Here is a 12,642-nt window from a genome sequence, read left to right as displayed (position 1 = left end):
AATAAGCAGCCGGGGGCGGGAGCCCTCCGCTCCCCCTGCCTCTTCCCGTCACGGCGGCAGAGCTGTCCGTGTTTGCTGGTTCGTAGTAGTGGCGACGGTGATTACTGAAGCCAGAAGTTCCAGTTGTTAATCGTCCGCGCGTTGATCTGTCTTGTGTTTTCTGTCTTCCCTCTAGGAAGAAATTGGGCTTCTGCTTAAGTCTTCTGCCCGACACCGAAAAATAATTGAAATGGCAGCTGTAAAAACAGCTAAATCTGCTCTTCTTTTTGAGGCCCCCAGTAGACTGTTTCTGAAATAATTTACCGTGCAGTTTGAGATTTAGAGTTTGTTAAAATGCCCGAAATAAAAGTCACTCCCTTGGGTAAGTCCAATCTAAAATCGTCCTGAAATAGAAACGCTGAAAAGCGTTGGAAGTTAGAATTCAAAGTAATGTGTGTTACACTGCTGGAGACGTACGTGCCACAAAAACTGCTTATGGCGGTATAGTGCAATATGTGTTGCAGCTGCGCAGCATCCTGACCTGGCTCTTGTCAGTGTGTCTTTGTTCTCCATCTGTCTTTAAAGTGAGTAGGACTTGATCAGTCTGATAACTCTTTAGATTACAGGATTCATTGATATATACCAGTAAAAGTGTTGCACGTTGCAGTGTTGGATGGCATAGACAGAGTATTAGTTCACTTAACAGTGCTAAAGATCCAGAAGAAATACATTTTTTTTTTTATTTTATTTTTTGGGTCATACAGAAATTGGTGAGATACGTTTATGTACAGAGAGGGCAGAGGATGTGTGGAGCAGGGGAACTGCTTTATCCTGAGGGATAGTTTTCTGGCTCGAAATGGACTTTAAAGTAGAGTTTAATGAGGGTCTGTACTTTCACTGAGAGGCAGAGTGCTGGGGGAGGTGCAGAGCACTGGGAGCTTTTGAGTTCCATAGTAATCCTTTCCAGATAAGAGATTATTTTGCTCTTATTTGAAACTGTGTAGCTGCAATTGCACAGCAGTGGGCAGAGAACAAACGTGCCCTGAACCTCTTACGGGTTTGGACAGTGCTGTATTTACTGCAGTTTTGCAACTACAGCTGGAGGGCCCTCTCATAAGCTCAGGGAATGCAGTCAGTCAGTTCACATTTACTTGGAAGAAAGGATGTAGTCTTTTCTGCATCAGAAGAGGGCTAGGAAGTTTGTACAGACCATTAAACACTTGTCTTTGGAAGTGAATGTAAATACTCCCAGAGACGTCTTACTTGTCCGTCTTTGCTTGGGTCCAGGAGCTGGCCAGGATGTGGGGCGCAGCTGTATCCTCGTGTCTATTGCTGGGAAAAACGTAATGCTTGACTGTGGGATGCACATGGGCTACAACGATGACGTGAGTACAGTGGAGAAGCCTGAATGCTGTGCAGAGGTGCCTGCCCTTGCCCAGCAGACCTCCTGGTTCATTGATCCGCTCTATTCCCTTTTATTTGAATGTTGCTTGACTCGTTTTACATGACATAGGAATAACATTAGCTAGGTGTGCATTATTGGGCACACATACCAGCTGCTGCTGGAGCTGGATTATGGCAGGGAATGAACTGGTATTGCCCCTTCAAAATCTTGCCTTCCTCTGCAAGAGGTACGTCCCCTCAAGTAATCTGGCTGTGCAAACTGCTGCTATCCAGCTGTCCTTTCCTGGGGCTGTGGACTCCAAAAAAAAAAAAAAAATAAGCAAGCTGTGAATGCTTCATTCCAGGTGGTTTTGGTCTTTCTGTGTTTCACATGGGCAGGTATCTTCTGTGCTTTAAAGTATTAATCCCATCCTTAGCTAGACTGCTCTTGACATGATGCTTGGTTTGGGGCAGTTAATTGCTTGTGGGATCTGCACCATGCATCTCTGATGCTTTGGAGAGAGAGCTAGGAAATACTCCTGATGTTTGGTCACCTGATGCTAGCAGGAAAGAAATAATGGCCAAAATGTTCTGAAAGATAGAAAGAGTTAAAGCACGACACAGAGCAAATGTGCGGTTACAGAAAAGGTTTTGAGGCTTTCTGCCTTAATGCCTTTGGCTAAGCTAAAATGCATTGGTCACCTGTTTTACTGTGAAGATAAACTTGGCTGTAATGTATTTATTTGCAAGGTCAGTTTCCCTGTCAGTCCTCTGGCAGTCCTCCCGTCCTTTTTCTCTTTGACTCTTCCTGCACATAAACGCTTGATGGTGTCGCCTGCAGCTCTTACCGTATTGCTGGCACTAGTGCTGTATGCTGCCTTACTGCAGTTTTGCTTCAGAGTCGATTACAGCACATTTCCAGTGTTTCAGGTCGTTCACACCATTGTTTTGCTGGGTTAGTAACGTAGTATTAACTGGCTTTGTTTCGTAATGGATCGCCTGTTTTTTCATGTCTTCGCAGAGACGCTTCCCTGACTTTTCTTACATCACTCAGAATGGAAGGCTGACTGACTTTCTAGACTGCGTGATCATCAGGTGAGGAGGCTTTCTGTCTTGTGAGAGGGAAACAGGAAACGGGAAAGCTTTGTGTATTCTCTCTAGCAGCCCAAACGCGTTGTAAGTCAGTCCATCATTCATGTTTTGGCTAGTTCCTCTATGTCATGCAGTGCTTTAAAAATCCAAAGCAAGATCTGAGAACCAGGCGAGCTGGCATCCTGTGCAGCATCTCCTTTAGCCTTTGTGTGTTTTTGCAGCCACTTTCATTTGGACCATTGTGGAGCTTTACCGTATTTCAGTGAAATGGTCGGTTATGATGGGCCCATTTACATGACACATCCTACCAAGGCCATCTGTCCCATCCTCCTGGAGGACTACAGGAAAATAACTGTAGATAAGAAGGGGGAAACTAACTTCTTCACTTCCCAAATGATTAAAGACTGTATGAAAAAAGTGGTCGCTGTGCATCTTCACCAGACAGTTCAGGTAAATGATGATTTCTGCGTACTCTTGGATCAGACCAACTGCATTGATGTAGAAGGCAGAGGATTTTAGTTGTTTAAAATGTGTGCGCTACTGCAGCGTTTGCCTGTTTGTGCAGGTGGATGAGGAGCTGGAGATCAAGGCGTACTATGCAGGGCATGTGCTAGGAGCAGCCATGTTCCAGATTAAGGTTGGATGCGAGTCCGTTGTGTACACTGTGAGTACACACGTCAATATTTATACATATCTACATCTCCTGTTAGTGGTTTGTCCTGTTACCTTGAGAATATTAATGGATTTTTCTTCTTCCTTTAGGGTGATTATAACATGACACCAGACAGACATTTAGGGTAAGTAGGAAGCTGAGTCTATGAATTGTATGTATTTCTGAAAGGAACATTTTAGTACAGTTTCTGTTAATATTAGAGGCTTATCAGCATTTATTCTGTGTTAGGAGACTGGAACGTTTAACAATGTCTTTGCTGGAAAGACAAATGCATTTTGAATTATGAGAATGAACAGATTTACATTGATTCTTCCAGGTAGACCTTAATGTAATCTTCTTCTTTATAGTCGTATTAATCCATTATTTTTAAGGCTATGTAATAACTGGACTTTGATGTTTGAAATGTTTTATTGTTGTGCTAAATGCATTTATAGACGATACTTTCTAAGAGAGTGCCAATCACAAACATACATTTTATTTTTACTGGCATGCATGAGAGATTTATAATATTGATGCTATTTAGAATAATATTTTAAGGCATTTAAAACAAGTAATAGACTGGAGAAGAATTGCTTTTCAAAATCTGTAGTCTCTATTGGGAGCTGGATTAATTCAAAGAAGGCATGGCCTGCAAAGAAAGGAGTCCTGATGCCGCCGCAGAGCTCCTAGGTGACTTTGGGCAAGCCGATGCACATCTGTGTACCTGTTTTCCCATCTGCAAATGGAATCAGTGACATTCTCCACCCGTCTTTGAGACCTGCAGATCAGATATGCCAGATACTGTCTCTTAATTTGATTGGGTATTTTTAAACTCCTTTTGTTTTAGTGCTGCCTGGATTGATAAGTGTCGCCCAGATTTATTAATAAGTGAATCCACCTATGCCACAACTATCAGAGATTCCAAACGCTGCAGAGAAAGAGACTTCTTGAAGAAAGTTCATGAGACTGTAGAAAGAGGAGGAAAGGTATGGCATTTTGATAACCTAAGTGAGTGATGTCATTTTTCCTCTGTGAAGCTCTTGTTACACAGCACTACAGAGCCAACTAGTAATTAACTTAGGCACCTCTGTATGACCACTACATGAAACTGAAGGCATTTTTATATTACTCTATCTGTACTTTAAAAGACAGAATATTAAACACTTAAATTGTCCCAAGAAGATAACCAAATTATGAGTTAGTGAGACAGTAAGGGAAATGCTATGTTTACAGTCTGCCAATATGGAGGATAAAGGCAAAATTAACTTGGTTTGCAGCTTGTATATTGAAGCGTCCTCTTAGTCCTGTAAATTAAGAAACTGAGACGGACTGACTGGCTTGCTGATGGAAAAGAGAGTGAGTCTCTTGGTAATGGATGTGGTTTGCTAATCGGTTCCGTTAAGAAGTAGATGATGGCTTTCCCACTGGATCTGGAAAACAAATGAGTAGTGGTAAACTCTTTGCTGCCAAGTGACAGCACCTAACTGAAGAAGACATTGGAAATCGAAACAGCTGTGTGTTCTTTGCTCCAGCATTGCCTTAATTTGGGAGGGGAAGAAGGTTATAATTACTCTAGCACAGACAAAGCAATCAAGGGCAGAAACACTCATCTTAGTGTCCGTTTCCATAAATAATGCCAGAATTGTTGATCCCAACAACTTGTTATCATATTATCCAGGAGAGAACAGAACTGTATATATTCACACGCACTGTGTCCTGCCGGAGACTTTCCTTAGTACGTACAAACTGAAGTCGTAGCCAGGCAGTTAGGTGCTTGTCAGATCTCAGTGCCTTTCCTGCCAAAACTGCAGAAGAACACATTCCTGTGGAAAGCAGGCTCAGCAAAAGAATATCAGAAAGCAAGAGGGAACTGAGGGACTAGTTCAGAAATGATAATGCTGCAGGGCTGTTTACGTGCTGTTTCTCAGACTGTAAATCATACCTTAATTGCAGGTTCTTATCCCAGTTTTTGCCCTTGGACGTGCTCAGGAACTTTGCATTTTATTGGAAACTTTCTGGTGAGTACAGTCTCTTCTGTGCATGTACCACCTCCCTTTTGTCCTCCTCACGTTGCGGTCCTGGGGGGGTTTCTAGGATTCATTGATGGCTGTTTAGTACAGTGTTCTCATTAGGATTCCTCTGCATGTCAGCCCATGCTAGCAGTTGCGGAATTACTTCTTTCCATGTATTTCCCAGTGTTCCTGACTCTAAGCAGTAAACTAACCGCTTCCTTATCCAGAGTCATTTTCTACTCCGCTCTGGATCAACTGTCCTTCAAAAAATTTGATTGCATCTTTGCCACACTGTAAAACTGTTGTCATGGGAGACGGAGGAACAAGTATTAAAGTTCCATATAAGCGTTGTGTGGAAATGGTTTTGATAATGCCAAATGGTACTGCTTTTAATTGTTTCCCATAGCAGAATGATGAATATTTGTAATTGAAGGAAGTTGGCTGTAGCGGGTGAGAAGGAGAATTGCACTAAAACCTACTTTGTAGTAAGTTGATGCATAGTGATGTAGCATTGCCATAATGCTGCTTTACGGCTCATTGACAGTAGGGTATGCACAAAAAAGTCTTTGGCGACTATAAAGGTTTATAGAGTTTAAGCATGGATAGCCAGGATCCTAATTTGGCCTTCACAGGTCTCTGGAACACTTCTTTCTACAGGGAAAGAATGAACTTGAAGGCTCCAATTTATTTTTCCACGGGACTGACAGAGAAGGCCAATCATTACTACAAGCTCTTCATCACCTGGACTAATCAGAAGATTCGGAAAACATTTGTGCAGAGGAACATGTTTGAATTCAAACACATCAAAGCCTTTGATCGGGCCTTCGCAGACAATCCGGGGCCTATGGTAGGTGGGCATTAACGAGGTAATGGAGCAGATGTGCAGTGACCGGGAGCTGTTTTGGTACCACTGGCGAAGGCAGGCAGGCAGCCTGGAAAAACTAGGCGTCCTCTGCCCCATTAATATCAGCATCCTATCTAAAACCCTTTTGTGGCCTGGCCATCTGAATGCTTTTATCTGCGTAACTATTAAAGATCTTCCTGTCTTTATTTCAGGAAAGGTAAAATGCACAGAGGAAATATATAAACACACACTTGTGTTTTTTTTAAGCTATACCTCTGGATCTGATTCAAACCATAATTTTTACAGTATATTCTTTTGAGTTAAGTCAGGAGATCCTTTAAGACACAATCTCTTCTTGCTGGTTTTATGTCTGACTGCTTTATTAGGCAGTAGCTGAAAGAGGAATCGGTTGAGCATGATTCCGTGATGATATGTAGCATTATAAAACCATTCACAGTCTTTACCAGACACTATGGATGCTCACAAAAATTTCCTAGAACAGTAGTTCAGTTTACCTGAAAATTAGACAAGGTGGGAAAAATAAAATAGCAAAAATCCCTATGATGTAGTACGTGTGCTGTGATGTGTATTAGTGGATAGTCTCCATAGTTTTAGGATATTTACATATTATAAGTTGTCATGGTTTGAGAAATGGAAGAAAACCTGGTTTTTGTGGTGATTCTTGGTATGTGTTTTAATTCTAGGTTGTGTTTGCAACCCCTGGTATGCTTCATGCAGGACAGTCCCTTCAGATCTTCAGGAAATGGGCAGGGAATGAAAAGAATATGGTAAGAAATCCTGTTTTCTCAAATGCTGTTTTGTGTTAATGTGACAGTGGTACCGATATAGTCTGAAGAACAAAGGCTGCAGGAAAGCTTTTCCCGAGCATCTGGGGTTAAATGAGTCCTCTCATGAACCAACCCAGGGCAGAGTTCTGTCAAGCTCTGAATTTTCTTTGCTATACGTGACAGGGCAAGCGGCGGAGGTACATGTCTTACACAATTTTCAACATTGCTTTTATTAATTTGAAACGGCTTCAAAGACATTTGTAACTAGCATTAATTCTTATTTAGCGGTGTGTACATTTCAGCAGTTTGCTTTCTAATTTCATTTTCATGTGTGTTCCGGAGTTGGGTGTTTACAAGCTGCAGAACAAAACAAGCAGCTTTCCAGTGAAGGATGGTAGTAAGAAAGACAGGAAGAACACAAATTTCTATCAGCATTACCCATTTGTGGCTATTTTTATGTTAATAAAGGCTATGCTGTGCAGAGTTCGTAGATGTTTCCGCTTTCCTTCTCAGGTCATCATGCCAGGCTACTGCGTGCAGGGAACTGTGGGCCATAAGATTCTGAGTGGACAGCGCAAGCTGGAAATGGAAGGAAGACAAATAGTAAGTTTTATTTTCAAGAGGGAGGATCATCTGGGGGAAGCTCTTCAGAGCTTCAGGTGGTAGTTCCAGACCACGTACCTGTAATGGGAATATGCCACGTACAGCAGTGGCAGTACACAAATAACATTTTCTTTGGGGTTGGACTAGGGCTCTTCCCCCCTTTGCGTTGGCAGCAGTGTGTCTTTTTCTGCCATAAGACTTTGTCAGAGGCATATTTATGTTTAATAACTAGCCACCATTAGTCAGATAGGTAAAAATGATACATTTTTAGGCAGATGGGGATAATAAAAAACTGATACCAACTGTCCTTAAGTATTGATTTGTTTTGGCAAATGTGCAACAAGTATTGTGCTCTGAAATTGGTCAATCAATTGAAATTGATCCCGTAAGTTACTGAAAGCTTCTCTGTACGTGCTGTTAATTTCAGAGAGTTCAGTTGATTAGAAGAGGCTTAGCTGAAAAGTAAAATTACTGAAAAGAAAAGTGGTTGTTACCTCAAACCAAGACGTTCGTATTCAGTTTCTGCTGATAAGCAGCTCGCTCCAACCTCATTTTCCACTTCAGGTGTTCTGCTTCCTCCTTTGAACTAAATACAGAGGAGTCTGGGTCTGTTTGTGTGTAGTACAGAAGCGGTAGTGAGCCAAAGCAGTTCCTGAGTAACAAAGCCTGTGCTTTCTGCTCACCTGCAGTTGGAAGTAAAGATGCAGGTGGAGTACATGTCCTTCAGTGCCCATGCGGATGCCAAGGGAATAATGCAGCTGATTCGCCAGGCTGAGCCACGAAACGTTCTGCTGGTCCACGGTGAAGCAAAGAAAATGGAGTTTCTGAAGCAGAAAATAGAACAGGAATTCCGTACGTACAGTGTTGATATTGAAGAGGGAGTGGTGGTAGAAGAAAGGCATCAACATTCATGTACTTAATCCCCTGGACCTCAGCATGGAGTTGGGTGTACTGTAACTTACAGGAGCAGTCACCCTCAAGAATCCAGTATCTGTAGCATTCTTACTTGACATGTTAAGCCCATTTAATTTTAATGCCCATTTGGACTTGAAGTAAAAGTTGTTTTGTTACATTTGCATTGTTACAGTTCAGCATTTCCTGAACTTGTATCTCCTTAGACTCCTAAAAGAAGCCAAGGCAGGCAGGGTACAGCTGAAATTGTACGTTAGCAACTTCAGTTGCTAGCAAGGAATCAGCTCCAGGAAAAAATTAACTAATTCCTTGGAGAAAGCATAGAATTCACATTGGCTGGTTACTTACTGTCTGCAGAGTTCTTTGCAGTAGTTTGTTGTTGACATCAGAGTGCAGGCACTTTTCTTGCAGTCTGTTTTCTTGTTACCCCTCAGAAGGAGTTGGGGATAGCTGGGCTAGCAGGTATCGCCCCATTGGGATTGATGGTTCGGGTAAGGTTGTTAGCCTCGAGTCTGAGCAGCAGTTCTGCTTTTCAGCCTCTTTCAAATCCCTGGTATTAAGTTTCAGCAGATCGCTCTTAAGCTGCGCTTCCCGTCCTGAAGAGCTGTAATAGTCTTCTGCCAAAATCACAGCACCATCTACTCGAGGGCTGCTGGCACACCGCCTGGGGGAGATGGCGGTGCAGGACTGGAAGTGCTGCTGCAGCAATCCTCCTGACCGTGGCTGTTTTCATTGCAGATGTTAACTGTTACATGCCTGCAAACGGAGAGACCACGACAATATTCACCAACCCCAGCATTCCAGTGGACATATCCCTGGGACTCCTGAAGAGAGAAACAGCAATAGGTGACACATTTTCAACCAAGAATTTAATCTTTTGGGCCCTGCCACTGTGCTGCATGGGACTTGTCTTGGGTGGAAATGGTGGTGCAGGGCCACTTGTAGTAATAGTGACTTACAGCAGTGCTTCCTGCAAAAGAACAGGTTTTATGAGCATTTTGTGGTTGAGAAGGCTTCCTGTGAAATGAAATGGCTACTGTGCTGTGAATGTATATTCAATAATGTTTAAAAACAAACACATACTCTCTACCTTGTTTGCTACGCATTGCCCATTCACCATGAACACAAAGTCCAGGTGTGCTTTTACTAGCGAGGGCTGTGAAAGCTGGAATTACTTTTATAAACCAAAGTTAAGAAAAATCCCAAACCTCTCAAAATCAGGAAGTGATGTGGGAAGAGAGGCAGTTGGTCTGCATTACTAAGCATGGCTTCTCCTGTCTCAGCACTGAGAATGGTTTGAGCATCATGCATGTCAACGGACAAAGATGTAAAATCTTAGTCTCTGAACCTCAGCAGGGACTCACAAACGCAATCTGTTAAGCCCTATAGCAGTCACCTTGTGTGAAAAGTAAGGACGTCATCGTTAACCACGTCAACTTTCTCTTCCATTGCCCTTGGTTTAGGTCTGTTACCAGATGTCAAGAAGCCTAAGCTAATGCATGGCACGTTAATTATGAAGGATAATGTAAGTGAAAAAGTTCGTAGTTTGTCATGTGTCCTCTGAGTGTGTGTGTTGTTATAATGCGTAAGCGAGGGCTGGGCGACCAAGGAACTAAAGTACCAGTAAGCAGTCTGAGGTTCTTGGAAAGAGTCCAGTTACACCATACCTGGGGAGATGAATCCGTAGGGCAGACTCTTCAGCTTGTCAGTTGTCTTGACTGATAGTCTTCACTAGTGCCACAATTTCAGACCGAGTATCGTGCTGTTCGTGAGCAGGGGGTCGTGGAGGCAGAGTTTTTACTGGTCAGTCTCATGAATGCTCACGGATGAAGTCACAGGAAATGGATAAATTTGCAGAGCTGGTTCTGTTCAAAGTCTGTTTTTTTGCCCAGCCCCCCTGCAGATGTGGAGGAGGCTGTGGCTTTCAGCCTGTGAACCCAAGGTGTTTCTGATTCCCTGTGCCTGTAAAAATCAAAAGAATTAAGCAGCAGCCTGTTTTGGTTGACCTCGGCTTGCTGGACAAGGATGGAAAGGTGCCAAGGAGAAGTTCTTAGTCTGTAACCTCACGTTTATATTTATTACAGGGAATGATTTACTTAAAGAGGTTAAACCAACTTCCATTCAGAGAGCAACTTTAATTTGGGGAAATAAAGAATTGCTGTGATTATTTCAGTGGACGTTTTGCCCCAGTCTTACCTCTGCCTTTGCGGTCCATCATACGCTCGTGCCTTGCTGTTACTGCTTGCAGTAGTATTGAAATGTGCCGGGACATTTTGGACTGAAAAGGAGTGATCTCACCTGCTGGAGTTCTGTGGTGATGGACACACACCTGTGTGCAGCTGACCACAGAGGAGGAATAAAGCTTCAGAAAGCACAAAGAAATAGCTTGTAATGGATTTGTACCTTTCCTCTGCAGAGCTTCCGTCTGGTTTCTCCCGAGCAGGCTTTGAAGGAGCTGGGCCTTGCAGAGCATCAGTTGCGTTTCACCTGCCGTGTTCACATTCAGGACCCGCGAAAGGAACACGAGACAGTGCTTCGTGTATATAACCATCTCAAAGGGTGAGCGTTTGCATTTTTTCCCTCCCCAGAGATGGACTTGAGCTTATCCTTCCTAATATAGGTAGTACAAGTGCCTCCTTTCTGCCCTTCCCGCCCAGCCCCAGAGAGTTATTACGAGAGGATTCTCTGTGGCCCAGAAGACACAACCACTCCAGATCTCAGCCTCTGTAGCTGACAGAACCAGAGCAGCGGTTACACTGCGGTAGCAGAGGCTGGTAATCAGCCTGCGAGCTCACGTCTTTGCCAAGCTAGAGCAGCCCACCCGAAATCTTTGTTCCTGATTGTTTGCTGCTGTCACTACCGCTTCTAGCTGAAGTTGGTAGCATTGTTTGGAGCGAGACCATCAAGCATAGGGTCAAGACACATCTTAAAGCTACTCAAAAGCTAGCAGCAGAGGGGCCTTAAAAGCTGTTTTCTTCCTACAGGCAGCTGGTTGATGCTGCGAGTAGTCAATACTCCGTAGCGAACAGGGTTCAGACTGGAGCTATCGCTATTATGAATGCCAGAAGTAAATTCTGTAGGAAATCCTACACAATGAATATAAGCACCAAAATAAGCAAACTATAAATCAGCCCCATTTCCCCTTCCCTGGGCAGTGGGCACACAGCTTAAAGGAGTAACACCCGCTGGTGTTGGGGATTCAGAGATGGAGGGGTGACCCACCTGTCAGCTTGTATCCACGTGCCATCCAAAATAAATCATTATCTTCTCTCTTACCAGAGTCCTCAAAGATTATTCAGTGCAGCATCTCCCCGATGGTTCTATCACAGTAGAGTCCATTCTTATCCAAGCCACAGCACACTCGGAGGATCAAGGAACCAAAGTCCTGCTCGTATCCTGGACTTACCAGGTAGGAATACTTGAAGATAAACTTTTCAAGCAACTTCTTGCCTCCCTACAGTCCCAAACTGCCCTGCAACGCGGGTTGCCATTGTAAGGGTGAGTCTTCACCACTCTGTTTTTGAAGTACTTTGACTGGAAGAAGATGAAGTGAGTCACTGCATCTTCTTCACCATTTTGGGTTTAATACAAATCATTTTACAGGAGCTCTACTGAGTCAGTTTTCTCTGGGACCACTGAACTACCGCAACTGATCTGGAGTATTTACACTTAATACAATTATGGTTAATTACAATTGTATCTGTGTTTTGAGGACACACTATAGTATCCAGCTTCTAAACTCTCAGCTGTATCACTACTGCCATACAGGCTGTGGATGTATCTTCTATTCTGTTTCTCAGGTGTAAAACTTTAAACGATGAGCAGAAAGCTAGTGAACAAAATCGTGGTAAGATTAGACAGAAGTCATTATGTTTTCATCCTCCTAAAAGTATACTTTCTATGGCTGTATTTTTACGTGCTTTCTTTACAGTGACAAAATGTCTCCTTAAGGGTAAAACAAAGATGTCAATGGTTCATAATTCTTTGCTTTTGAGGAAAATGACTATTTTCCTCAAAAGAGAGACCTCAGGTCCAGTTTTACACTGATATTTTGAGAGAACGCCCAGAAATGCATTTGCGTGAACTGGATTGGTTTCCATTTTTGAACACAGCTAACATTAGATTTTGATGGTCCCAAGAATTATTTCAGTCTATTTCTAGGTCGAATTAATTGCCCCAAACAGGCAAAGTCAAGTAGAAGATTGTTTTCATCCTGTTTGTCTTCATTCTCTCTAGGACGAAGAACTGGGCAGCTATCTCACATCCCTTCTGAAAAAAGGACTGCCCCCGAGTACATCGTGAGCAACACAGCCGCAGGCACAGTGGCGTTTCAGAGAGATGTAGATTTTATTTTGTTTACATTGTCAATATCTCTTT

At 43.0% G+C, this 12,642-nt stretch overlaps 1 protein-coding gene across 2 annotated transcripts; it reads left to right on the top strand.

Annotated features, from left to right (window-relative positions):
• Window positions 1-333: 333 nt before the first annotated feature.
• CPSF3L (cleavage and polyadenylation specific factor 3-like) lies at window positions 334-12,642 on the top strand. 2 transcript variants are annotated; one of them, XM_009889586.1, is made up of 17 exons: window positions 334-361; window positions 1,267-1,364; window positions 2,384-2,457; window positions 2,676-2,904; window positions 3,020-3,118; window positions 3,217-3,251; window positions 3,954-4,092; window positions 5,060-5,124; window positions 5,776-5,965; window positions 6,667-6,750; window positions 7,264-7,353; window positions 8,043-8,205; window positions 9,004-9,111; window positions 9,729-9,790; window positions 10,682-10,824; window positions 11,545-11,674; window positions 12,502-12,642. In XM_009889586.1, the coding sequence occupies exons 1-17, from the start codon at window positions 334-336 to the stop codon at window positions 12,565-12,567; spliced, it is 1,803 nt and encodes a 600-aa protein (XP_009887888.1). In that variant the 3' UTR covers window positions 12,568-12,642. The 2 variants fall into 2 exon arrangements, with proteins under 2 accessions (XP_009887888.1, XP_009887889.1); XM_009889587.1 differs by lacking the exons at window positions 2,384-2,457; window positions 2,676-2,904.

This window comes from Charadrius vociferus, unplaced genomic scaffold, assembly GCF_000708025.1.
Source record: "Charadrius vociferus isolate BGI_N301 unplaced genomic scaffold, ASM70802v2 scaffold477, whole genome shotgun sequence".
In the NCBI taxonomy this organism is placed as follows: domain Eukaryota; kingdom Metazoa; phylum Chordata; class Aves; order Charadriiformes; family Charadriidae; genus Charadrius; species Charadrius vociferus.
The sequence above is the reverse complement of the archived record's forward strand: the minus strand, read 5'-3'. Positions and strand labels throughout refer to the sequence as shown.

Excerpts from the sequence above, each read along its gene's own strand:
- CPSF3L (XM_009889586.1), top strand. The coding sequence starts at position 334 with ATGCCCGAAATAAAAGTCACTCCCTTGG. Across the intron at positions 8,206-9,003 it reads GAAAATAGAACAGGAATTCC|ATGTTAACTGTTACATGCCT; the intron begins GTACGTACAGTG and ends TTTTCATTGCAG. Across the intron at positions 11,675-12,501 it reads TCGTATCCTGGACTTACCAG|GACGAAGAACTGGGCAGCTA; the intron begins GTAGGAATACTT and ends CATTCTCTCTAG.